This window comes from Dryobates pubescens, chromosome 26, assembly GCF_014839835.1.
Source record: "Dryobates pubescens isolate bDryPub1 chromosome 26, bDryPub1.pri, whole genome shotgun sequence".
Lineage (NCBI taxonomy): Eukaryota > Metazoa > Chordata > Aves > Piciformes > Picidae > Dryobates > Dryobates pubescens.
Genome location: NC_071637.1, coordinates 1247279 through 1269884, shown reverse-complemented (window position 1 = coordinate 1269884; position 22606 = coordinate 1247279). Strand labels below are relative to the sequence as shown.

Below are 22606 nucleotides of genomic sequence, written 5' to 3'. Positions count from 1 at the left end.
GGAAAAAACCCAATTGGTATTCCACAGAAACTGTAAAGCATGGTGATAAGCATGTCCCAAGCATACTGATTTCCACACCCTAAAGTCCTAAGCTTCTCTTCTCCCCACCTGAGGGTGCACCCAAAACCCCCAGGGCTCTTTCTTCCCCTTCCCACTGCTAGGCTGGTCTCAGGCTGGCCAGGTCTGAGACTGCCCCCCCTGCTTCCTATGCTGGCATTGGGCCCCCAGCATTTACCTGACAGGGAGGCAGCTGCCACGGGAGCAGAGGGAAGCAGGAGCTGTGTTTCTTGGCCCAGGAACTGAGGGCCTTGTTCCTGAAATGAGTGCCAGTGCCAGGCTCAATTGGTTCAGGGGTACCATGTTGCTGTAGGATGGGGGTAGGTGTTGGATCACCCTGGAGCACAGCTGCCAGGCCAAGATGCTAGCAGGTGAAGAGCTTTGCTACGTTACACAGCAAAGTTATCTAGTCTGTCAGGAGGCACAGGTGTCACATCTGAATTGGTTGTTTTCCACTGGCATGTGTGTAATTAAGGCATAGAATAGGTTAAAATGACAAAACAATATTCTAGCACATCCAACCCAATTCTGCCCAGTTCCTCCCTTCAGTTACAAGATGTTTGCATTCTTTTCTAAGCCAGAGACCACACATAGCCTTCTCTAATTCAAGCAAAGGCAAATCTTCCCCTACATTTCCCTCTTTCTCTCTCTCAGTTACTGATAAGATGTGCTTTCCTGACTCAAGGACAAAACATAGCTCTTCCACAGCTATCTGAAAACAACCCTTCTCCTACACCATGTCGCCACAGGATTTGCCTCTCAAGGCCTAGGATGGTGCTCTGGGCAGTGGCATACAGGATATGTTTCCAGCCAGCCTGTAGTTGCTTCTACCATGGGGAGGATGTGGCGCTTGCCCTGGCGTGTTGGTGGCAGTGGTCCAAGAGAGTCAATCTGCCAGGCCTCACCACGGCAAAAACCCATCCCCTGCCCTCTGTTCCAGGGAGACTTAGCTCTGGTGGCTTGACTGCAGCACAGGTGTCACAGTCAGGTGTGACCTGTGTGGTGGCTTCCATGGTCAGGTTACCCCTGGGTCACGAGCCCATCTGTATGTGGCATCTCTCCCCAGATGTTCTGATGTTTCGTGGGCCCACTGAGCTACAAACCGTTCACCTTTACACTCCCAGTCCAGATCCACTTGAGCTACATCAGTCCTGGCAGCCTGGTCTCCATGCTCATTGTTTTGATGCTCTTCATTAACACAGCTCTTAGGCACGTGAGCATCACCATGGTGTACTTCCAGAGTCATGTTCTCTACCCGAGCAGCAACCTCCTGCCACAATGAAGCAGCCCAGGTGGGCTTGCCCCTGCCTTGCCAATTGGTCTTCTTCCACTGCTGTAGCCATCCCCACAAGGCATTAGCCACCATCCAAGAATCTGTGTAAAGATAAAGTCGTGGCCACTTTTCTCTCTCAGCAATCTCTAGAGCCAGTGGGATGATTTCACTTCTGCATATTGACTGGATTCACCTTCCCCTTCAGTGGCCTCAACAATTTGTGGTGTAGGACTCCATACAGCAGCTTTCCACTTCTGATGGTTTCCTACCACCTGACAGGATCCATCAGTAAGCAGAGCATGAGGCCTCTCATCTTCAGGTAACTCCTTGTACGGTGCTGCCTCCTGGGCACGAACCACTTCCTCAGGCAACACTCCAAAATCTCTGCCTGCTGGCCAGTCCAGAATCCATTCCAGAATCCCTGGGTGGTTTGGTTTCCCCAGGTGAGCTCACTGTGTAATCAGTGCTACCCACTTACTCCATGGAGCACTGGTGGCAGGATGAGTGGAAGGGATGTTCCCTCTGCACATCCAGTGCAGCACAGGCAACCTGGGTGCTAAGAGGAGAGTTGCTTCTGTACCCACTACTTCTGAAGCAGCTCCAACTCCTTCACAGGCTGCTAAGGTCTCCTTCTCAGTTGGTGTATAGTGGGCTTCTGATCCTTGATATCCTCTACTCCAAAATCCCAATGGCCAACCTCAGGCTTCACCTGATGTCTTCTGCTGGAGACTCCAAGTGAGACCAAGCTCCCTGGCTGCAGTGTAAAGGATATTTTGCAGCAATGGTCCTGTGTGGATAGGCCCAAGTGCCACTGCACAGCTGTCTCTTGTTTGAGCTAGATTGTGTTGGGTTTGGCTGAGCTGGAATTAATTCTCCTCAGGGCATCCTTCTAGTGCTGTGTTTTGCAGCAGCAGTTGATAACACAGCAGTGTTTGGGGACTGTTGAATAAGTATCCAGGCTGTGTCTTTCCAACATTTCCCTGCCCCAGGAGTATGCTGAGGGGTGGGCAAGGTCTTGGGAAGAGACACAGCTCAGCCAGCTTAGCCAGACTGGCTGAAGGGTATTCCATGCCAGATGAGGTCAGTTCAGATATAAGAATGAAGTGAAAGAAGGAAGGGAGGGTGGGGGTGGGGATTTGTCCATGGCATCTATCCACCTAAGCAACCACCTAGTTTAGCCATGCTGCCTGAGACCGTCCCTGTGCTGCTGCTGGGAAACAGAGACTAACTCTGCTTTCACTTCCACATGGTCTATTGCAAGGCCATGGGGGCTGCACTGGGCTGGGGGTGCAGGGGCCAAGTGTTCCCTGAGGCACTAGATAGCCTGCACCCAGCCCCTCTCTGGCCAGTGCCAGGGATGCTGGAGGATCAGGTCAGCCTTGGACTGTACCGAGGTCCCCATGCTCAGACATTTGCTTTGCTGCAAATCACTTGTGGTGATGCCATGGAGGTCTGAGAGAAACAAGAGGCCACTGTCCAGCTCTGCCCAGAGTCCTGCAGCAGGCAGAAGGAGGCAGGAGGTTCAGGCAGGACCTCAGCCTAGCAGCAGGAGAAGGTCTCAGGGCTCACAGCACACAGCTGAGCCCAGAGCATTCCCCTGGGCAGACAATGCACACTTGTCTGACCTTTCCAGGCAGAGTGGGTTGGGCAAAGTGCCCAACCCATTCCCAGGTCTTCCCCTGGGAAAAGGGAGTCAGGATATGTGCAGCTGGCCAGTCACCCAGGAGCATGGCAGCTGAAAGCACTGCACTGTGCTGCCTTCTGCTGCCATCTCTGCCACCCTTGCCAGATGCTAAGTTTGCTTTGCCCCTTCAGTGAGTCCACCACACAGGAAGGAGGAACAACAGCAGCTGAAGAGGAAGGATTACAGAGACAGAGAAGACTTCCAGGACAACCCCAGAATCAGCTGTGAGATCCCAGCTTGCACCCTCACATCACACAGCTGCCCAGGAAGCAGGCAGGGGACGGGCAGGGACAGCAGGGCAGGGGAGGGCTCTGGGCTGAGCCCCATGGCAGTGGCCAGAGTCCCATGAGGGCACAGGGCAGGGTGGGGCAGGGCCTCGCTGGTTCCTCTGGAGAGCTGCACTGCAAGCCCCTTCAGGTGACTCCAGTGCCTAGCACTGGATGTTTGCAGTCAACGTGGTTCAACATTCTATTTATCAGGGGCTCAGCTTCCCCCATGCACAGGCCGTGAGCAAAGAGCTAACAACCTCCTGTCTCTCTTTCCTTTCTCCAGGAGGAAGCTGCAAGCCAGTTCATTCCCTTCCCAGGGCAAGGGCAAACTCCGGGCAAGAAGAGGAGAAAACGCTGAGCTGTGGAGCCTTTCTTCCCCATGGGAGTGGTGAAGCCCTGGAATGGGTTGTCCCGGGAGGTGGTTGAGGCCCCATCCCTGGAGGTGTTTAAGCCCAGGCTGAATGAGGCTCTGGCCAGCCTGATCTAGTGTGGGGTGTCCCTGCCCATGGGATGATCCTTGTGGTCCCTTCCAACCCTGACTGATACTATGAAATAAAGTTCAGTACAGGAACAGTTGTTAGCAGCTGGGTTGCAGTTACCGCAGCTGCCAGGCGAGCTGGCTCTGCAGCACAGCAACACTGCCACCACTGCGGGACCCTGCTCTCAAAGAGGGAGCCGCTTGGTCTCCCCAGCCCCGCAGCACCGCTCGGGCTTGGGGCGGAGCGCGGGGCAGGGGCGGGGCCAGCCCGGGGAAGGGGCGGGGCCGGGGCTGGGGCCGGGGCCAGTCCGGGGGAAGGGGCGGGGCCGGGCACCGGAAGCAGCGTTGGGCTTGGGGCCGCACGGCGCCATGGAGTCGCTGTGGCGGCTGAAGCGGTTCGATGCTTTCCCCAAGACCCTGGAAGACTTTCGGGTCAAGACGTGCGGCGGCGCGCTGGGTGAGCAGGCGGGCGGAGGGCGGCCGGATTCCGGCGGGCGATGGCTGTCGGGGGAGCGGCGGTGGGCGGCGGGCGGGCGAGCGAGCGAGCGAGCGCGGCTGGCATGGCTGACGGCGGTTCTCGTCTCCCCCGGCAGTAACGGTTGTCAGCGGGCTCCTCATGGTGCTGCTTTTCTTCTCGGAGCTGCAGTACTACCTCACCAAGGAGGTGAGTAGCCGCGGTGGCGCCGGGGGTGGCTCGGCCTCGCGGTGCCACGGTAGAGGCCACCCGGCGGCCTTGGGCGGTCTGCCGCGCTCCCGCACCCCGCCGAGCCGCCGCTGCCGCCTCCGGGCTGCCCACGCGGCAGCTTCCCTCGCCACGGACCTGCCGAGGGTTGTTCTCAGCCCCGCCGGGCACCGGCGTGGCCTTGTGCCCGCCCGTAAGGCTGTCTGCTGCGGGCGGAGAGCCAGAGGCTGCGCTTGCCGGCCCCGCTGCCTCCAGACAGCAGTACAAAGGGAAAAGCAAGCGAGGGAACCCCCGGCCCCACGCCAAGTTCTAAGATTCTCGAATTTCTGGAAGCTTGAAGAGGGCAGATTTTGACTGGAGATTGGGAAGCAATTCTTTCCTGTGGGGGTGGGAAGACGCTGGCACAGATTGCCCAGGGAGAATGTCGATGCCCCCTCCCTGAAGGTGTCCAAGGCCAGGCTGGATGAGGCCTTGAGCAACCTGGACTGGTGGGAGGTGTCCCTGCCCATGGCAGGTGGTTTGGAACTGGATGATCTTTAAGGTCCCTTCCAACCCAAACCCTTCTATGAATCACTGTGGGTTTTAATAGCATTACAAATGGTAAGCACGTAAGTGCCATGCAAGGCGGGGAGGCTGTACCTCAGGTGTCTCATAAATCCTGCATTTGAAAAACCAGCTTCTGAGCCAGGGCAGTTGAGGCAAAAGAGGACTTCTGCTTTGCTTCCAAGTGAGGTGGGACTCTGGTTTTGTATTACTGCTGTTCTTTGTTCCTAGGTCCATCCGGAGCTGTATGTTGACAAATCAAGAGGAGATAAACTGAAGATCAATCTAGATGTTATTTTTCCACATATGCCTTGTGCTTGTGAGTCAGGCTTTTTGAATGTTGGGGATAACTGTCATCCTTGCCAAGGGCCTGCCTGAGTGAGAGGCTCAGTGTACCTTCCAAGTGCTGCACTTGGCAGGGAGGACTTGGTGATCCTTTGTACTTCCTGCTGCATTGATTCCAGCAGGGCCTGCTGGGTGTTTCTAGTCAGGCAGTCTTCTTTGTCTAGATTTGAAGTGAGGCTGACCCCACTTCCACTTCTCTGTGGTGTTGAATGTGGTCACAGAGCTCAGTAACACTGAAAAACCTGGCACAGAGTTCACTGTGGACTCAAGGTTTGACTGTTTTGTTGAAAAGCTTCAGAGTCACCTTGGGAAGTCACTCAGTGAGGAAGAACTTTTCCCTGATTCTTGTACTTCAGTTCTGCCTGCAATGCCAGTGCCACCTCATAACCTTTCTCCAGAAGTTTTAAGACTGGAATGAGTGTTAATAAAGTGATTACATCTTAACTAAATTCAAAACAAAGTTGCAGGATGAAGTGACAGACATTTTGCCCTGGGGATTATTGCCCTGCATGTTATTCAACTATCCACTAATCTGCCCTGCCTCCTGTTCTGTTGTGGTAATTCCTATGGGTAATTCCTTTGGGTTCTTAAGTGTAGCAAGTCCAACTTCCTTCTCACCACCCAAGACATTGTTGGTCTTTGCCTTCCACCATGGCCATTAAACCATGTCCCAAAGTGCCATGTCTGCACATTTTTTTAACACCTCCAGGGACTGTGACTCCACTTCTCTGGGCAGCCTGTTGCAGTGCCTGACTATGGCATCTTTAGTGATGTGCTTTGCCAGCAGCCCTACCAAGAGGAGTCTGGGATGCAGAGAGCAGGGGTGGTGGGAGGTGCTGGGGCCCCTCAATTTAAGAAGGACATTGAGAGACTTGAAGGTGTCCAGAGAAGGGCAACAAGGCTGGGGAGGGGTCTGGAGCACAGCCCTGGGAGGAGAGGCTGAGGGAGCTGGGGTTGCTTAGCCTGCAGAAGAGGAGGCTCAGGGGAGACCTTCTTGCTCTCTGCAACTCCCTGAAGGGAGGTTGTAGCCAGGTGGGGGTTGGTCTCTTCTCCCAGGCACCCAGCAACAGAACAAGAGGACACAGTCTCAAGCTGTGCCAGGGGAGGTTTAGGCTGGAGGTGAGGAGAAAGTTACTCCCAGAAGGAGGAATTGGCCACTGGAATGTGCTGCCCAGGGAGGTGGTAGAGTCCCCATCCCTGGAGGTGTTCAAAAAGGGATTGGATGTGGCACTTGGAGCCATGGTTCGGTTAGTCAGGAGGTGTTGGGTGACAGCTTGGACTTGATGATCTCTGAGGTCTTTTCCAACCTTTTTGATTCTATGATTCTATGATCTGCCAGCAGTCTCTGTCCCTTCCCTTCCCCTTCTTTATATTTAAGAGGGTGCAGGAAGGCCAGAGAGACTGGAAGCCTCTGCTGCTCTGTGCAGAGAAGCTGTCAACAAGTGTTTTAAAAGAGCAGGTAGCCAGCAAGTGCATCCTGCTGCTTTGACACCAGGCACAGACCTCAGACCTTCTGCCCCCTCTTGGTGAAAAGAGACCACAGGTAAATGTATTGAAGTAGAAGGGGAAGGATGAGGAAGGGGTACAGGTAGGAGGCAAATTTGAACCAATTTTAAGCTTAACTCCTGAAAATGGTGATGGGCTTTGAGGGGTTTGCTTTGCTGTTTTGCCTCAAGCGTTGTCCTTTCAGGGTTGATGCTTTCTGGAGCAGCTGGAAACATTTTTCTTTAACACCAAAGCAAACCCTTTGGAAGGGTCATTTAGGGTGCTGCAATGTCTGTTTTATTCCTTGTACATCACCTGGCCCCAGTCTTCCATTTGGCACGTTCTTATCCCCCTCTTATCCTCACCCTGTGTTTTCACTGATGGAATGAATTCTCAAGCCTGCCCAGGCCATAACAAATGCAGGTTCTCCTCCCTCTCTGTCCTGCTGAGGTCCCACCTGGGCATCCAGTTCTGAGCACCACAGTTCAAGAGGGACAGGGAACTGATTGAGAGAGTCCAAGGGAGAGGTCCAAGGATGCTGAAGGGACTGCAGCACTGCCTGGGGAGGAGAGGCTGAGAGCCCTGGGGCTGTGAGGAGGTGGTGGAGTCCCCATCACTGGAGGTGTTCAGGAGGAGACTTGATGGGGTGCTTGGTGCCATGGGTTAGTTGTTTAGGTGGTGTTGGATTGGTTGATAGGTTGGATGTGATGATCTTGAAGGTCTCTTCCAACCTGGTTTATTTTATTCTATTCTATTCTATTTTATTCTGTTCTATTCTATTCGGAGAGGAGAAGGCTGAGAGGGATCTGATCAATGGCTATCAATAGCTGAGGGCTGGGGGTCCGGAAGGGAGGGGCAGGGACAGGCTCTGCTCAGTTGTGCCCTGGGATAGGACAAGGGGCAGTGGATGGAAGCTCCAGCACAGGAGATTCCACCTCAACATGAGGAGGAACTTCTTGACTGTGAGGGTCCCAGAGCCCTGGAGCAGGCTGCCCAGAGAGGTTGTGGAGTGTCCTGCTCTGGAGCCTTCCCAGCCCTGTCTGGATGTGTTCCTGTGGGACCTGTGCTGGATTCTCTGCTCCTGCTCTGGCAGAGGGGGTTGGAGTGGATGATCTCTGGAGGTCCCTTCCAACCCCTCCCATGCTGTGAGCCTGTGGGTTTATAGAGCCCTTTCCTTGCTGTTTTCAGATCTCAGCATTGATGCCATGGATGTAGCAGGAGAGCAGCAATTAGATGTGGAGCACAATCTGTACAAGCAGCGCTTGGATAAAGCTGGCAATCGTGTGACTCCAGAGGCTGAGAGACATGGTAAGATGCTCCTCTGCCCTTCTGAGGTGGATGCCCTCCTATCCATTCCATCACTTTATGCCTGCTTGGACATTCACAGGAACTTTGACAGGTGAAGAGCATTCAGACACCCCAAGCTCTTGTAGACTTTATAGCCCTCAAATCTATTAAACTGGCAGATCAAACTCGCTGCTTTGCCTGCTCTGACTCAAGTGACAACAAAGATTCCTGCATGCATTTCAGGAAGAAAAAAAGCTGCTGAGTTCATGGTCTTTCATGACTAGGAATCAAGCAGCTGCTCTGGCAAGACTTGAATTTGGTTGTGTCTTTATGTCACAGTAGGCTGACAAATGGGGCAGCCTGCCTGGAGGGAAGAGCCTCCCAGGGAAGGCTCCAATGACTTGATCCTAAGGCCTAAACTTGCACCTTCCTACATTTCATGTGTCTGGTTTTATCACAGTAGCACCAAGGTTGGAAGAGACCTCAAAGATCATCCAGTCCAACCTGTCACCACAGACCTCAGGACTAGACCATGGCACCAAGTGCCACATCCAAGCCCCTGTTGAACACCTCCAGGGATGGGAAATCCACCACCTCCTTGGGCAGCACATTCCAATGACAAATTACTCTCTCAGTGAAGAACTTTCTCCTCACCTCCAGCCTGAACTTTCCCTGGCACAGCTTGAGACTGTGTCCTCTTGTTCTGGTGCTGATTGCTAGAGAGAAGAGACCAACCCCCACCTGGCTACAGCCTCCCTGCAGGGAGTTGGAGAGAGCAATGAGGTCACCCCTGAGCCTCCTCTTCTGCAGGCTAAGCAACCCCAGCTCTCCCTCAGCCTCTCCTCACAGGGATGTGCTCAAGGCCTCTCCCCAGCCTCCTTGCCCTTTTCTGGACACTTTCAAGTGTCTCAGTGTCCTTCTTAAACTGAGGGCCCAGAACTGGACACAGGACTCCAGGTGTGGCCTAACCAATGCAGAGCACAGGGCACAATGACTTCCCTGCTCCTGCTGGCCACACTCTTCCTGCTGCAGGCCAGGATGCCCTTGGCCTTCTTTGCCCCCTGGGCACACTGCTGGCTCATGTTCAGGCAGCTGTCAATCAGCACCCCCAGGTCCCTCTCTGCCTGGCTGCTCTCAGCCACTCTGCCCCCAGCCTGTAGCTCTGCCTGGGGTTGCTGTGGCCAAAGTGCAGCCCCTGGCACTTGGACTTGTTGAATGCCATCCTGTTGGGCTCTGCCCATCTGCCCAGCCTGGCAAGGTCCCTCTGCAGAGCCCTTCTGCCCTCTAACTGACCAACTCCTGCCCCCAGCTTGCTGTCAGCTGCAAACTTGCTGCTGACTGACTCAATGCCCTCATCCAGATCATCAATGAAGCTGTTACAGAGCATGGGGCCCAGCACTGATCCCTGGGGCACAGCACTGGGGCCTGGCTGCCAGTTGGCTGTGGCACCATTCACCACCACTCTCTGGGCTCAGCCTCCAGCCAGTTCCTAACCCAGCTCAGAGAGCTGCTGTCCCAGCCAGGGGCTGACAGCTTGGCCAGGAGTTTGCTGTGGGGGATGGTGTCAAAGGCCTTGCTGAAGTCCAGGCAGACCACATCCACAGCCTGCCCCACATCCTCCAGGCAGTCTCCTGGGCATGGAAGGAGCTCAGGTTGGAGAGGCAGGACCTGCCCTTCCTAACTCCATGTTTATGCATGCCTGATAACTGTATTTTAACTGATTTATTGATTACAGGTTGTAATGAGGGGTCCTTGGCTGCAGCAGCCTCTCCTGTACAGGTTTCACATGTTAGGAGTCATTACTGCAATTTGATACAAGCCAGAGGTGATTGTGGCAGTGTTGCAATCTAGCAGTGGTAGTGTCCTGACTTTCCTTTCCAAAACATGAGCTTCTGACTACCTTTCTGCAAGATGGTTCTTGCAGTTCCATGTATCAGCATGAACTGAATTGCTTGATTTTAATCTCATGGGGTTGGCTTTTCTGTTCTTGAAATTGTATGCAGAGCTCTTGGCCTTACAAATGCAATACCTGGAGCCAAACCCAGCTTTTCCAGCTGATAGTCTCTGGTAACACATACAGGCCTCCTGCCTTGCTTGCATTTGCAATGTCCATTGGGATTACTCTGTCTGAACTGGTTGTTCTGACTTCTGGGATCAATGCATCTCAAATACTGTGCCCAGTTCTGGTGTCCCCATCATAAGAGGGACACAGAACTGTTGGAGTGAGTCCAATGGAGCACCACAAGAATGATTGAAGGGCTGGGAAACTTCTGCTGTGAGGATAGGCTGAGGGAGCTGAGGTTGTTTAACCTGGAGAAGACTCTAGGGGGACTTTAGAGCTGCCTTCCAATCCCTGAAGGAATCCTACAGGAAGGCTGCAGAGGGACCTTGAGAGGCTGTCTAGAGACAGGCCAAGGGGGAATGGTTTGAAGCTGAGGGAGAGCAGGGTTAGAGTGGAGCTGAGGAAGATGTTCTTCAGTACAGAGGTGGTGAGACTCTGGGATTGGTTGCCCAGGGAGGCTGTGGATGCTTCCTTCTTGGAGGTGTTAAAGGCCAGATTGGATGAGGCCTTGGGCAACCAAGTCTAGTTGTGAGGTGTCCTTGGCTATGGCAGGAGGGTTGGAGTAGATGATCTCTGAGGTCCTTTCCCACCTAAGCTGTTCTGTGAAATCTGTCAGTGGAAGGCAAGAGAAATCTGAAGGGAGCAAACTGTCTTTCCTAGAAGAGGCTTCCTCAAGGAGCTCAGGTGCATTGCATGCAACAAGCAGCTGTCCTGCTGTCTGGGTAAAGCACACAGCTAGCTCAGTTTCCATCACCTGTGTTGCAACTCAGATCAGCAGTGTCCATCAGTCTTCATTAAACCCTGTGACAATCACTTTCTGTTGGTGAGATTGACACTGAGTCAGTTGTTCAGTGGCAGCTGTAGCAGTGTTGCCCTTCAATTTAGCACTCAGGTGTTAGGAGGTAGTGTCTGCAGAATTTTCCTGATCATTGGCAGAGTTAAGAGCTTAATGATTTCTGTGCTGGGCTGCATTCTATGCTTGGATGCTGTCCCACTCATTTCCAGTGAATGACAACAAGTGGTTGCATTCTTTATTGATGGTTCCTATCATTCCCTTCCTTTGAACATGGACAGAGTTTTCCAGCTTCCTGTGTTGTAGCTCAGTGAGTTCTTGCCCCAGCTGTGCTGTGGCTACACATTCAGCACTCACATGGCAAAGACATTGGCAGAATTGTTAAGTCACAAAGGAGGCAGAAGTTCCTGGGCAATTTCTAATGAGCAGTAGTTAATGTGTGCCTTGTCAGCTTCTTATCCTGGAGGACTGGCTGTCAGTTCCCCCCTTGAGAGCCTCCCACTCTGACCTTGTCCCCCCTGAGCCTTGCCCCCAAAGCCCACCTTAAAGGGAACACAGAGCCTGCTGAGGTGTGAAGACCAAGAAGCAGGGTAGCCCCTGGCCTCTCAAGAGCACCCTCCATGGAAAGGACTGGCTGCCTGTAAGCCTTGCTGGAGTGCTGACCAGGTGTTCCTTGTGTAAAGGCTTTTCTAAAACAGTCTAAAGTAGACTCAGATCAGTAAACTGCAACTGATCCAGGACCTGCTGTGCAAGCAGGACTTCAAACAGCAGCCATCTGCAGTCAGCAGTGTGCAGTGCATGATCCTGTCCTAACCTATGTAGGGAATATGGTCACAGATTCACAGACTGCATTGGAAGAGACCCTCAGGTCATCTTGGCCAATGCCCTGCAGGCAGCAGGGACACCTCCAACTAGATCAGGCTGCCCAGGGCCACATGGACTCTGATCCTTGAATGTCTCCAGGAGCAGAGCCTCCAGCACATGCATGTGGAGGTAGCAGGTCCTGGATCAGTCACTTGCAGTTTACTGACTCAGTCTGCTTCAGGCTGTTTTTAAAAGAGGCCTTTAACACCTGGTCAGCACTCCAGCAAGGCTTACAGGTAGCCAGTGCTTTCCAGGGAGGGTGTCTTGAGAGGACATGGACTGCTCTGCTTCTGGGCCTTCACACCTCAGCAGCTCGAGCACAGCCCTGTGAGGAGAGGCTGAGGGAGCTGGGATTGTTTAGCTCAGAGAAGAGGAGGCTCAGGGGAGACCTCACTGCTGTCTACAACTACCTGAAGGGAGGTTGTAGCCAGGTGGAGGTTGGTCTCTTCTGCCAGGCAACCAGAACAAGAGGACACAGTCTCAAGCTGTACCAGGGGAGGTTTAGGCTGGAGGTTAGGAAGAAGTTCTACACAGAGAGAGTGATTGCCCATTGGAATGTGCTGCCCAGGGAGGTGGTGGAGTCCCCATCCCTGGAGGTGTTCAAGATGGGACTGGATGTGGCACTTGGTGCCATGGTCTAGTAGTCAGGAGGTGATGGGTTGGACTTGATGATCTTTGAGGTCTTTTCCTACCTGATTGATTCTGTGCTTCTCAGCTCTGCATACCCTTTGAGCTGAGCTTCCCACGCAGAGCTGGGTTGGTGTGCAGGGCACTTCTTGTGTGTGGAACAAAACAGGAGTGCAGGATGTGTTTCCAGGCATTGCCTCATCACTTTGAATCCTCTTTTGTTGCAGAGCTGGGCAAAGAAGAAGAAAAAGTGTTTGATCCCAGTTCTTTGGACGCTGAGCGCTGCGAGAGCTGTTACGGGGCAGAGTCGGAGGACATCCGGTAACCTTTGCACTCCTTTCCTATCTTCTTAACCCTTGAACTCTTCCACTTCTGCTGCATGCATGGCTTTCCTCAAGTGAGTTATGAAGGGCTGAAGTTCCCCTGGGCACATGTTCAGCAGATGGTGAGAAGTGTTGTGGTTTTGGCATACCTGTGGGAGCTGCCCTTGTGGTTGGGAAGGTGCAGAGTTAGGTTGTCTGGTTTGGCCACAGCCCTGTTCCAAGGCGCTGCTGCCTGCACTGCCTCTGCACCAAGACTGTGTCTTAGCAAAGGGAATACTTTCTGCTGTTCACAGGAGAGCTGGGTAATTACCTCACCATTATGTGAGCTGTCTTGGAATGAAACCTGGTGGTGGCTTTGCCTTCTTGCTGCTGCAGGCTTTGCATCCTTCGTGGGGCAAAGCCCTGACATTTATCACCCACACAAACCTGAGTGCCATTCAGTCCTACCTGCAAATCCCTGTCAGAGTGGAGCCATCATAGCCCTCAACATTCTGGACTACTCTTAACTATTCTTGCCTCTGGAGTAACTTGGTTTGTCCCATCTGTCCAGTTGCATCCTTCCCCAGAGCTGTTTCCCTCTTGAGGGATTGCAGCCTTCAACTTTTCCTTTGTTCCAACAAAACTTGGAACCAAGAAACAAAACAGTTTGGTTGGCTGTTGCTTTTTTTTTTCACCCAGTGACCAAGGTGTTATCCAGAGGTAGACAAGTGATGAAGAAAATAGGACATTGACCCTCCCTCCAAGGTTGACAGTCCCCAAAAACAGAGGAGAAGAGGGACAGAAAGAGGCAGAGGCTGTGTTCTCCCATGGAAGTTCCAAGCTGTGGGACACTGATGTAGCAGATTTCTTTGCCAGGGAGCACCTTGGCTGTCTAAGCAGACCAGCAGAGCCCTCCTCAGACACAAGCACTGCATTCACACACCTTGCATCCTCATGCCAGGGTCTCAAACACTACGTCAAGCAGCTCAGGCTCCTTGGGGAGGGTTAAGCCTCAAGGTGCGGTCCCTGATGTTTGCCTTATTGCTTTGTTGAAGAGGGATCCAGCAAGGGCTCAGATCCCGAGCTGGAGCATCTCTGTGTGGTGCTCACCGTGGTCAGGTGGTGCTTGTGCTCTTGCAGGTGTTGTAACACTTGTGATGATGTCAGAGAAGCATACAGGCGGCGAGGCTGGGCCTTCAAGAACCCGGACAGCATAGAGCAGTGCAAGAGGGAAGGGTTTAGCCAGAAAATGCAAGAGCAGAAGAACGAGGGCTGCCAAGTGTATGGTTTCCTAGAGGTCAACAAGGTGAGAGATGAGTTCTGCTGTGAGCCTGTTGTGTGGTGGTGATGACTGAAAAGGCAGCTGGGGCCTTCCTCTCCTTTCCCAGCTTTAGGTTTCCACAGCGCTGCAATCTGAGACCCCCAGGGCTCAGCAAAGTGCCTGAGCCTGTGCAGGGGTTCAGGAGGAGAGCCAAGAAACCAGGTGGGAAGGGGCTGAACCTCTGTTTCGTGGTGTGGGCTGGTAGGAAGCATGGCAGCTGGAGAAGTGTAGCCTTCCCTGCTGTCTAGCTAGTGAGTCTTTTTGCCAAGGTTTCTGGAGGGAGAGGCAGCTTCGAGGTTAAGATTTTCCTACCTGCCCTTGTGGTCTTTGGCAGAGAGCATCAGGGGATGCCAGAGATGCCACTAACCAGCAGCTTGCCAGTGAGGGCCCAAGGGCAGGTGTCATGGGGGAATTCCTGGGGACCATTGTTATGCACTTGGAACTTTGCACATCCTGGCTGCAGGTAACATTAGGAACAGGCTTGCACAGCCCTGGGAAGGGCTTGGGACATTCAGATCTCTCTGTGTGTGATTCAAGAGTGTGTTTGGTTGCTGCTGAGTGTCAGTGAGGATTAGCATCTAACACCCCTTGCAGGTTCCAGGGTCAAATGCTAACCACCTTTGTCTTCTGGAGTGTTTTGGGGCTTGGGGTTACTTTGGGGTTTAGGTTTAGTGCCTTGTTTTTGCATGCAGCTCCTCTTCATGGCTGCATACAAAGGATCACTGTTGGGTATTGCATTAAGGAGTTTCTTTCACCCTGCTCACTTTCTCTGTCAGTTGCTTTCTCCACTCCTTGTCTCTGATCCCTTTTGGGATTCCCTGCAGCATCAAAGCAGTTCCCTCCCAACAGACATAATTCCTCCTCCTTCCCATGTTTATGTCCACTGCAATAATCTGCATGAGCAGTTCCTACCACCATGAGTATGGAAGCATGGCTTTCCACTGGCCTGCCTGTGAGGAAGAGGGGAGATTCATCCCTTCTTTAGAGCCCCACCTGCTGATATTAGCACCTCTGAACATTACTGACTTGGTTGAAACAGAAATGTGAAAGTGGATTCAGACACATCCAAACCTTTTAATACAAGATTGCTGTTTCCTGCAGGTAGCTGGAAATTTCCACTTTGCACCAGGAAAAAGCTTCCAGCAGTCTCATGTGCATGGTAAAGTATTTTTGCTTTCCTGCTTATTGGTTTCCTTTAGCTTCCCACAGTATCTTTGCATTGCTACCCATAACAGCAGCAGCACTGCTGCAGGGGGGCTGTTGGAGAAGCCTGGTCTCAGGGCTGCAGGGCCACCACCTTAGCCTGGTCTCAGGGCTGCAGGGCCAGCAGCTTAGCCTGGTCTCAGGGCTGCAGGGCCAGCAGCTTAGCCTGGTCTCAGGGCTGCAGGGCCAGCACCTTAGCCTGGTCTCAGGGCTGCAGGGCCAGCAGCTTAGCCTGGTCTCAGGGCTGCAGGGCCACCACCTTAGCCTGGTCTCAGGGCTGCAGGGCCAGCAGCTTAGCCTGGTCTCAGGGCTGCAGGGCCACCACCTTAGCCTGGTCTCAGGGCTGCAGGGCCAGCAGCTTAGCCTGGTCTCAGGGCTGCAGGGCCACCACCTTAGCCTGGTCTCAGGGCTGCAGGGCCACCACATTAGCCTGGTCTCAGGGCTGCAGGGCCAGCAGCTTAGCCTGGTCTCAGGGCTGCAGGGCCAGCAGCTTAGCCTGGTCTCAGGGCTGCAGGGCCACCACCTTAGCCTGGTCTCAGGACTGCAGGGCCACCACCTTAGCCTGGTCTCAGAGCTGCAGGGCCACCACCTTAGCCTGGTCTCAGGGCTGCAGGGCCACCACCTTAGCCTGGTCTCAGGGCTGCAGGGCCACCACCTTAGCCTGGTCTCAGGACTGCAGGGCCAGCAGCTTAGCCTGGTCTCAGGGCTGCAGGGCCAGCAGCTTAGCCTGGTCTCAGGGCTGCAGGGCCAGCAGCTTAGCCTGGTCTCAGGGCTGCAGGGCCAGCAGCTTAGCCTGGTCTCAGGGCTGCAGAGCCACCACCTTAGCCTGGTCTCAGGGCTGCAGGGCCAGCAGCTTAGCCTGGTCTCAGGGCTGCAGGGCCACCACCTTAGCCTGGTCTCAGGGCTGCAGGGCCTCTAGCTTAGCCTTGTTATGGAGGTGTAGACCCTATAGCTCTCTTGAACTACCTGAAGGGAGATTGTAGAGAGGTGGGAGCTGGGTCTCTTCTCACAAGTCACAACTGATAGGAAAAGAGGAAATGGCAGCAAGTTAGACCAGGGGGAGGTGTAGGTTGGACATCAGGAAGGATTTCTTTACCCAAAGGGTTCTCAAAGGCTGGAAGCAGGCTGCCCTGGGCAGGGGTTGAATTGCTGTGCCTTGAAGGTTTTAAAAGCTGTCTAGATATGGTGCTCAAGGATATGGTGCAGTAGTGGCCCTGGTGCAGTTAGGTGATGGTTGGACTTGATGATCTTAGAGGTCTTTCTCAACCATGGTGATTGGTGGTGAATGGTGCCACAGCCAGCTGGCAGCCAGGCCCCAGTGGCGTTCCCCAGGGATCAGTGCTGGGCCCCATGCTCTGTAACAGCTTCATTGATGATCTGGATGAGGGCATTGAGTCAGTCAGCAGCAAGTTTGCAGCTGACAGCAAGCTGGGGGCAGGAGTTGGTCGGTTAGAGGGCAGAAGGGCTCTGCAGAGGGACCTTGCCAGGCTGGGCAGATGGGCAGAGCCCAACAGGATGGCATTGAACAAATCCAAGTGCCAGGGGCTGCACTTTGGCCACAGCAACCCCAGGCAGAGCTACAGGCTGGGGGCAGAGTGGCTGACAGCTGCCAAACAGAGAGGGACCTGGGGGTGCTGACTGACAGCTGCCTAAACATGAGCCAGCAGTGTGCCCAGGGGGCCAAGAAGGCCAAGGGCATCCTGGCCTGCAGCAGGAACAGTGTGGCCAGCAGGAGCAGGGAAGTCATTGTGCCCCTGTACACTGCACTGGTTAGGCCACACCTTGAGTCCTGTGTCCAGTTCTGGGCTCCTCAGTTTAAGAAAGACATTGAGAGACTTGAAGGTGTCCAGAGAAGGGCAACAAAGCTGGGGAGGGGTCTGGAGCACAGCCCTGGGAGGAGAGGCTGAGGGAGCTGGGGTTGCTTAGCCTGCAGAAGAGGAGGCTCAGGGGAGACCTTTGCTCTCTGCAACTCTCTGAAGGGAGGCTGTAGCCAGATGGGGGTTGGTCTCTTGTGCCAGGCAGCCAGCACCAGAACAAGAGGACACAGTCTCAAGCTGTGCCAGGGGAGATATAGGCTGGAGGTGAGGAAGAGTTCTTCACAGAGGGAGTCATTTGTCATGGGGATGTGCTGCCCAGGGAGGTGGTGGAGTCCCCATCCCTGGAGGTGTTCAAGAGGGATTGGATGTGGCACTTGGAGCCATGGTTTAGTCATGAGGTCTGTGGTGCCAGGTTGGATTGGATGATCTTTGAGGTCTCTTCCAACCTTGGTGATTCTGTGAACAAATAGAAAAGTGTTTTCTGGAGGTGCTGCCATGGGGATGTGGAAGACCTTGGAGCAGAATGTTTCTGGGCAGAATCTCAGCCTCTCTTGTTCTACAAAACTGTGCTGCTCTGCTGTAAAACAGCCTCAAGTGAGGTGTTCAGGGCTTGAGTATCAGTATCTCTGGAGAGGATCTTTTGGGGAATACCTCAGGAGAATTTTAAAGCAACAGCTTGGGTTGGAAAAGATCATGAGAGGCCATCTAGTCCAACTTCTCTGGCAATGAGCAGGGACAGCTTCAGCTGGATCAGGTTGCATCTGCCACCTCCCTGGGCAAACTGAGCCAGTGTTTCCCCACCATCACTGTGAGAATTGTGTCTTCTATCTAGTATGAATCAGCCTCCTGTGGTTCAAACCCATCAGCCCTTGTCCTGTTGCTGCAGGCCCTGCTTAAAAAGTCTGTCCCCATGTTTCTTATAAGCCTCCTGTGAATACTGGGGGTGCTGATTGACAGCTGCCTGAACATGAGCCAGCAGTGTGCCCAGGGGGCCAAGAAGGCCAAGGGCATCCTGGCCTGCAGCAGGAAGAGTGTGGCCAGCAGGAGCAGGGAGCTCATCCTGCCCTGTGCTCAGCACTGCTCAGCCCACACCTTGAGTCCTGTGTCCAGTTCTGGGCTCCTCAATTTAAGAAGGACATTGAGAGACTTGAAGGTGTCCAGAGAAGGGCAACAAAGCTGGGGAGGGGTCTGGAGCACAGCCCTGGGAGGAGAGGCTGAGGGAGCTGGGGTTGCTTAGCCTGCAGAAGAGGAGGCTCAGGGGAGACCTTCTTGCTCTCTGCAACTCCCTGCAGGGAGGTTGGAGCCAGGTGGGGGTTGGTCTCTTCTGCCAGGCAGCCAGCACCAGAACAAGAGGACACAGTCTCAAGCTGTGCCAGGGGAAGTTCAGGCTGGAGGTGAGGAGAAAGTTCTTCCCAGAGAGAGTTGTTGGTCACTGGAATGTGCTGCCCAGGGAGGTGGTGCAGTCCCCATCCCTGGAGGTGTTCAAGAGGGGATTGGATGTGGCACTTGGTGCCATGGTCTAGTCATGAGGTCTGTGGTGCCAGGTTGCATTTGATGATCTTTGAGGTCTCTTCCAGCCTTGGTGATTCTCTGATACTGAAAGGCTGCAATAAGCTCTCCTTGGAGCCTTCTCCAGGCTGAACAGTCCCAGCTCTCACTGCTTGTCTTCACAGGAGAGGTGCTTTGATCATTTTTGTGGCCCCACTGGGCCCATTCCAACAGGTCCATGTCTGTCTTGCACTGAGGAGCCCAGAGCTGGGCAGTGTACTCCAGTTTGCTTGCTCCCACCAGCTGTGGCTCGTGGCCCCTGTTCCTCCCTCTGCTGGAAAGCAAGAGCTGGCTGGAGCCTGCTCTCTGCCTGCTCCCCAGGATGCCATGGGCAGTTCCTGGGCCAGCCTGCAGGCTGTCTTTTCCCTGATGCAGAGTCCCACCCTTCTCAGGTGATCCTTTTGGGAACCACTGTGCCTCTGAGCTGCCTCGCTGCATTTCTCTGAGCCTCTTTCAGGTCAGCTGTCTGGAGGGACTAGGCTGCACTCAGGGGTAAGATCCAGACTAAGCATGCTGTAGGCAGTGGTGTAACCCATGCTGCAGGGCTCACTCCATGTACCTCAGCCTTGCTTTCCCAGTTCTGTGGAACATGTGCTTTCCCCTTTTCCCAGCTTTTCCTGGGCAGTGTCTTCATGGCTCCAGCCAAAGTCCATGGAGTTTTCCTGATTCCCAGGGGAAGTGGACAGCTTGCATCTTGTAACAGAGTGAAGAAGAACAGCCTCCTGATTTGTTGCCTTCCCCGTGCATCAGGTGTGATGGACAAAGCACAGGGCTGATGAAGACCATGAACCCCAGCCCTGAGAGTGTTGGGAGTGGAAACTTTGAGTGCACTCCTGAACAGCTTTAGTTGTTCCTGCAGTGACCTTTCTGTTACCTTGAGACTGAAGAAGGATCTGAGCTAAGCAGCATTGTTCTCTGGTGTGCTGCTGTAGAGCTCACCTAGCACACAGCATCACAGAATACATCAGGTTGGAAGAGACCTCCAAGCTCATCCAGTCCAGCCCTCAACCCAGAACTGAACCATGTCCCTAAGCACCAGCTCCACAGGCTGCTTGAAGCCCCCCAGGGATGGTGACTGCAGCACTGCCCTGAGCAGACCATTCCAATGTTGAGAACCCATCCAGTGCAAAAATACTTCCTGAGATCCAGCCTGAGCCTCCCCTGGCAGAGAAAGAAGGAAAGGCTGCCCCCTCCTCACCCCAACCTCCCTGCAGGGAGCTGCAGAGAGCCAGGAGGTCTCCCTCAGCCTCCTCTGCTCCAGCCTCAACCCCCCCAGCTGCCTCAGCCCTCCTCTAGCCCAGGGGCTCCAGGCCCTTCTCCAGCCTGGCTGCCCTGCTCTGGACAGGCTGCAGCCCCTCAGTGGCCTTCCTGCAGGGAGGGCCCAGGGCTGAGCACAGCACTGAGCTGTGGCCTCCCCAGTGCTGAGCACAGGGGGATGGTCACCTCCTGGCCCTGCTGCCCACCCTGCTTCTGCCCCAAGCCAGGCTGCCCTTGGCCTGCTTGGCCCCCTGGGCACTGCTGGCTCCTGCTCAGTGACTGCCACCCAGCACCCCCAGGGCCCTCTCCCAGCTGCAGCTTTCCAGCCACACATCCCCAGGGCTGGAGCTCCCCATGGGGCTGCTGTGACCCAGGGGCAGGCCCTGGCCCTTGGCCTTGCTGAGCTTCACCCAGAGAGCCTTGGCCATGGCTCTGACCTGCCCAGACCCTGCTGGGAAGCTTCCCTGGCCTCTAGCAGATGGCCACAGCCACCCAGCTGGGTGCCACTGCAGACTCCCTGAGGGTGCCCTCAACTCATGGATGTGCCACCCTGGTTTGTTTTTCTTTCAGTCAGTTCCTGCATTTGTGTTTCTCTGTGACACTTGTAAGTGACTGCATCTCCAGAGATGAGTCCCCTGGCTAGCTAGGGAGTCATTTGATGTGGTGGGGAAAGCACAGGCACAAAAAGCTGTTGCTCCTCCTCAGTTTGGTTTTAAATGTTGCTCTCTCTGAACAATAATCTTTGTGGCTTTGCCTTGTCAGGACCTGAATGTTTTCTCTTTTCTCTCCTCTGCTCATTCTTGCAGTGCATGCTGTTGAGAGTAAGTGTTGCTCTATGCTTTCTGCTTTTCCCCCCTTTCTCCCCAAAGAGCTCTTGTCCTGCAGAGCTGATGGCAGTTCTGTGCCCAGGAAGCTTTGGGAGGAGCTGTGGGCCCAGGCTGGCATTTGAGAAAGCTCCAAGGAGATCCATCCCAGGTCATCCTTCTGTGGTAACTAAGGTCACCAGCTGGGAAAGGCTGAGAACATGAAGTGGTTCTCAGATGCTTAGTTGGTGTGTGTGCAGGTGATGTCAGTGAGGAGGATGTGGTGAGGTGGTGGAGAGGCCTTGGCCCTTTGGAAGTCAGATGGGGCAGCTGTTCCAGAACTTCATCTGTGCAGCAGGCTGGAGAATTTCTCCTGGGGATTCATGCACCAAGCCTGCTCACCTCAGAACTCTCAGGAGGAGCTCTCCTGAGGCTTTGTGAGCCACTGGGTGTTTTTGAAGGGTGATCATGGTGGTTACAGGTTGCAAAGTGGACTGCTCAGGCTCTTGGCTTTGCTCACTCCCTCCCCTTGCTGCAGCCATTCTCTGTGTTGCTTGCTCCCTGCCTCAGTCATTCACAATGCATCCTGCTGCCACTCATTGTTTTCCTGCTGCTGTGCTCCTGGAAGGTAGGAAAATGCCCATCCTGAATGTGAAATTGTTTGAAGCTTGAAACTTGGTGTCCTAGCTCACCTTGGGTAGCTGTGGCTGGGGTTTCTTGCAGTGTTAATGTGTTTATTGACAGTCCTATGAACCCTGTTTTACAGCTGAAGGACTGACTTTCACAGTCTGAGGAGGCCTTAGAATAGAGTAGAACAGAATAGACCAGGTTGGAAGAGACCTTCAAGATCATCAAGTCCAACCTATCAACCAATCCAACACCACCTCATCAACTAACCCATGGCACCAAGCACCCCATCCAGTCTTCTCCTGAACACCTGCAGTGATGGTGACTCCACCACCTCTCTGGGCAGCACATCCCAATGGGAAATCACTCTCTCTGTATAGAACTTCTTCCTAACCTCCAGCCTAAACCTCCCCTGGTGCAGCCTGAGACTGTGTCCTCTTGTTCTGGTGCTGGCTGCTTGAGAGAAGAGACCAACCTCTGCCTGGCTACAACCTCCCTTCAAGTAGTTGTAGAGAGCAAGAAGGTCTCCCCTGAGCCTCCTCTTCTGCAGGCTAAGCAACCCCAGCTCCCTCAGCCTCTCCTCCCAGGGCTGTGCCCCAGACCCCTCCCCAGCTTTGTTGCCCTTCTCTGGACACCTTCCAGCAGCTCAACCTCCTTCCTAACCTGAGGAGCCCAGAGCTGGCCACAGGACTCCAGGTGCAGCCTAACCAGTGCAGTGTACAGGGGCAGAATGAGCTCCCTGCTCCTGCTGGCCACACTGTTCCTGCTGCAGGCCAGGATGCCATTGGCCCTCTTGGCTGCCTGGGCACACTGCAGGCTCATGTTCAGCCTACCATCAACCAGCACCCCCAGGTCCCTCTCTGCCTGGCTGCTCTCAGCCACTCTGCCCCCAGCCTGTAGCACTGCATGGGGTGGTTGTGGCCAATGTGCAGCCCCTGGCACTTGGATGTGTTCAATCTCCTGCCCTTGGCCTCTGCCCATCTGCCCAGCCTGTCCAGGTCCCTCTGCAGAGCCTCTCTACCCTCCAGCAGATCAACTCCTGCCCCCAGCTTGGTGTCACCTGCAAATCTGCTGATGGACTCAATGCCCTCATCCAGATATCAATGAAGATGTTACAGAGCATCCTTGGGGCTGTTCAGGTCAGAAGTGCAAGCTGGGGAGAATTCTTAAACAGAAGTTGTGCCAACTGTGTTACTGAGACAGTGAGGAAAGCAAGGCTGCATAAACCAGCCAGCCAGGTTTAAGCTGCTTTAGCCAGCTCTTCATTTTACCTAGCTGG

General features: G+C 54.1%; 1 protein-coding gene across 1 annotated transcript in view; it reads left to right on the top strand.

Annotated features, from left to right (window-relative positions):
* Nucleotides 1-4090: 4090 nt before the first annotated feature.
* Nucleotides 4091-22606, top strand: part of ERGIC3 (ERGIC and golgi 3) — a 31812-nt gene continuing 13296 nt past the window's right edge. Inside the window, exons 1-7 of the mRNA XM_054173373.1 lie at nucleotides 4091-4218; nucleotides 4355-4425; nucleotides 5218-5305; nucleotides 8005-8124; nucleotides 12677-12770; nucleotides 13892-14057; nucleotides 15174-15231. Of these exons, the coding sequence (XP_054029348.1) occupies nucleotides 4131-4218; nucleotides 4355-4425; nucleotides 5218-5305; nucleotides 8005-8124; nucleotides 12677-12770; nucleotides 13892-14057; nucleotides 15174-15231 (685 nt within the window). The 5' untranslated portion in view covers nucleotides 4091-4130. The remainder of the gene's footprint in view (nucleotides 4219-4354; nucleotides 4426-5217; nucleotides 5306-8004; nucleotides 8125-12676; nucleotides 12771-13891; nucleotides 14058-15173; nucleotides 15232-22606) is intronic.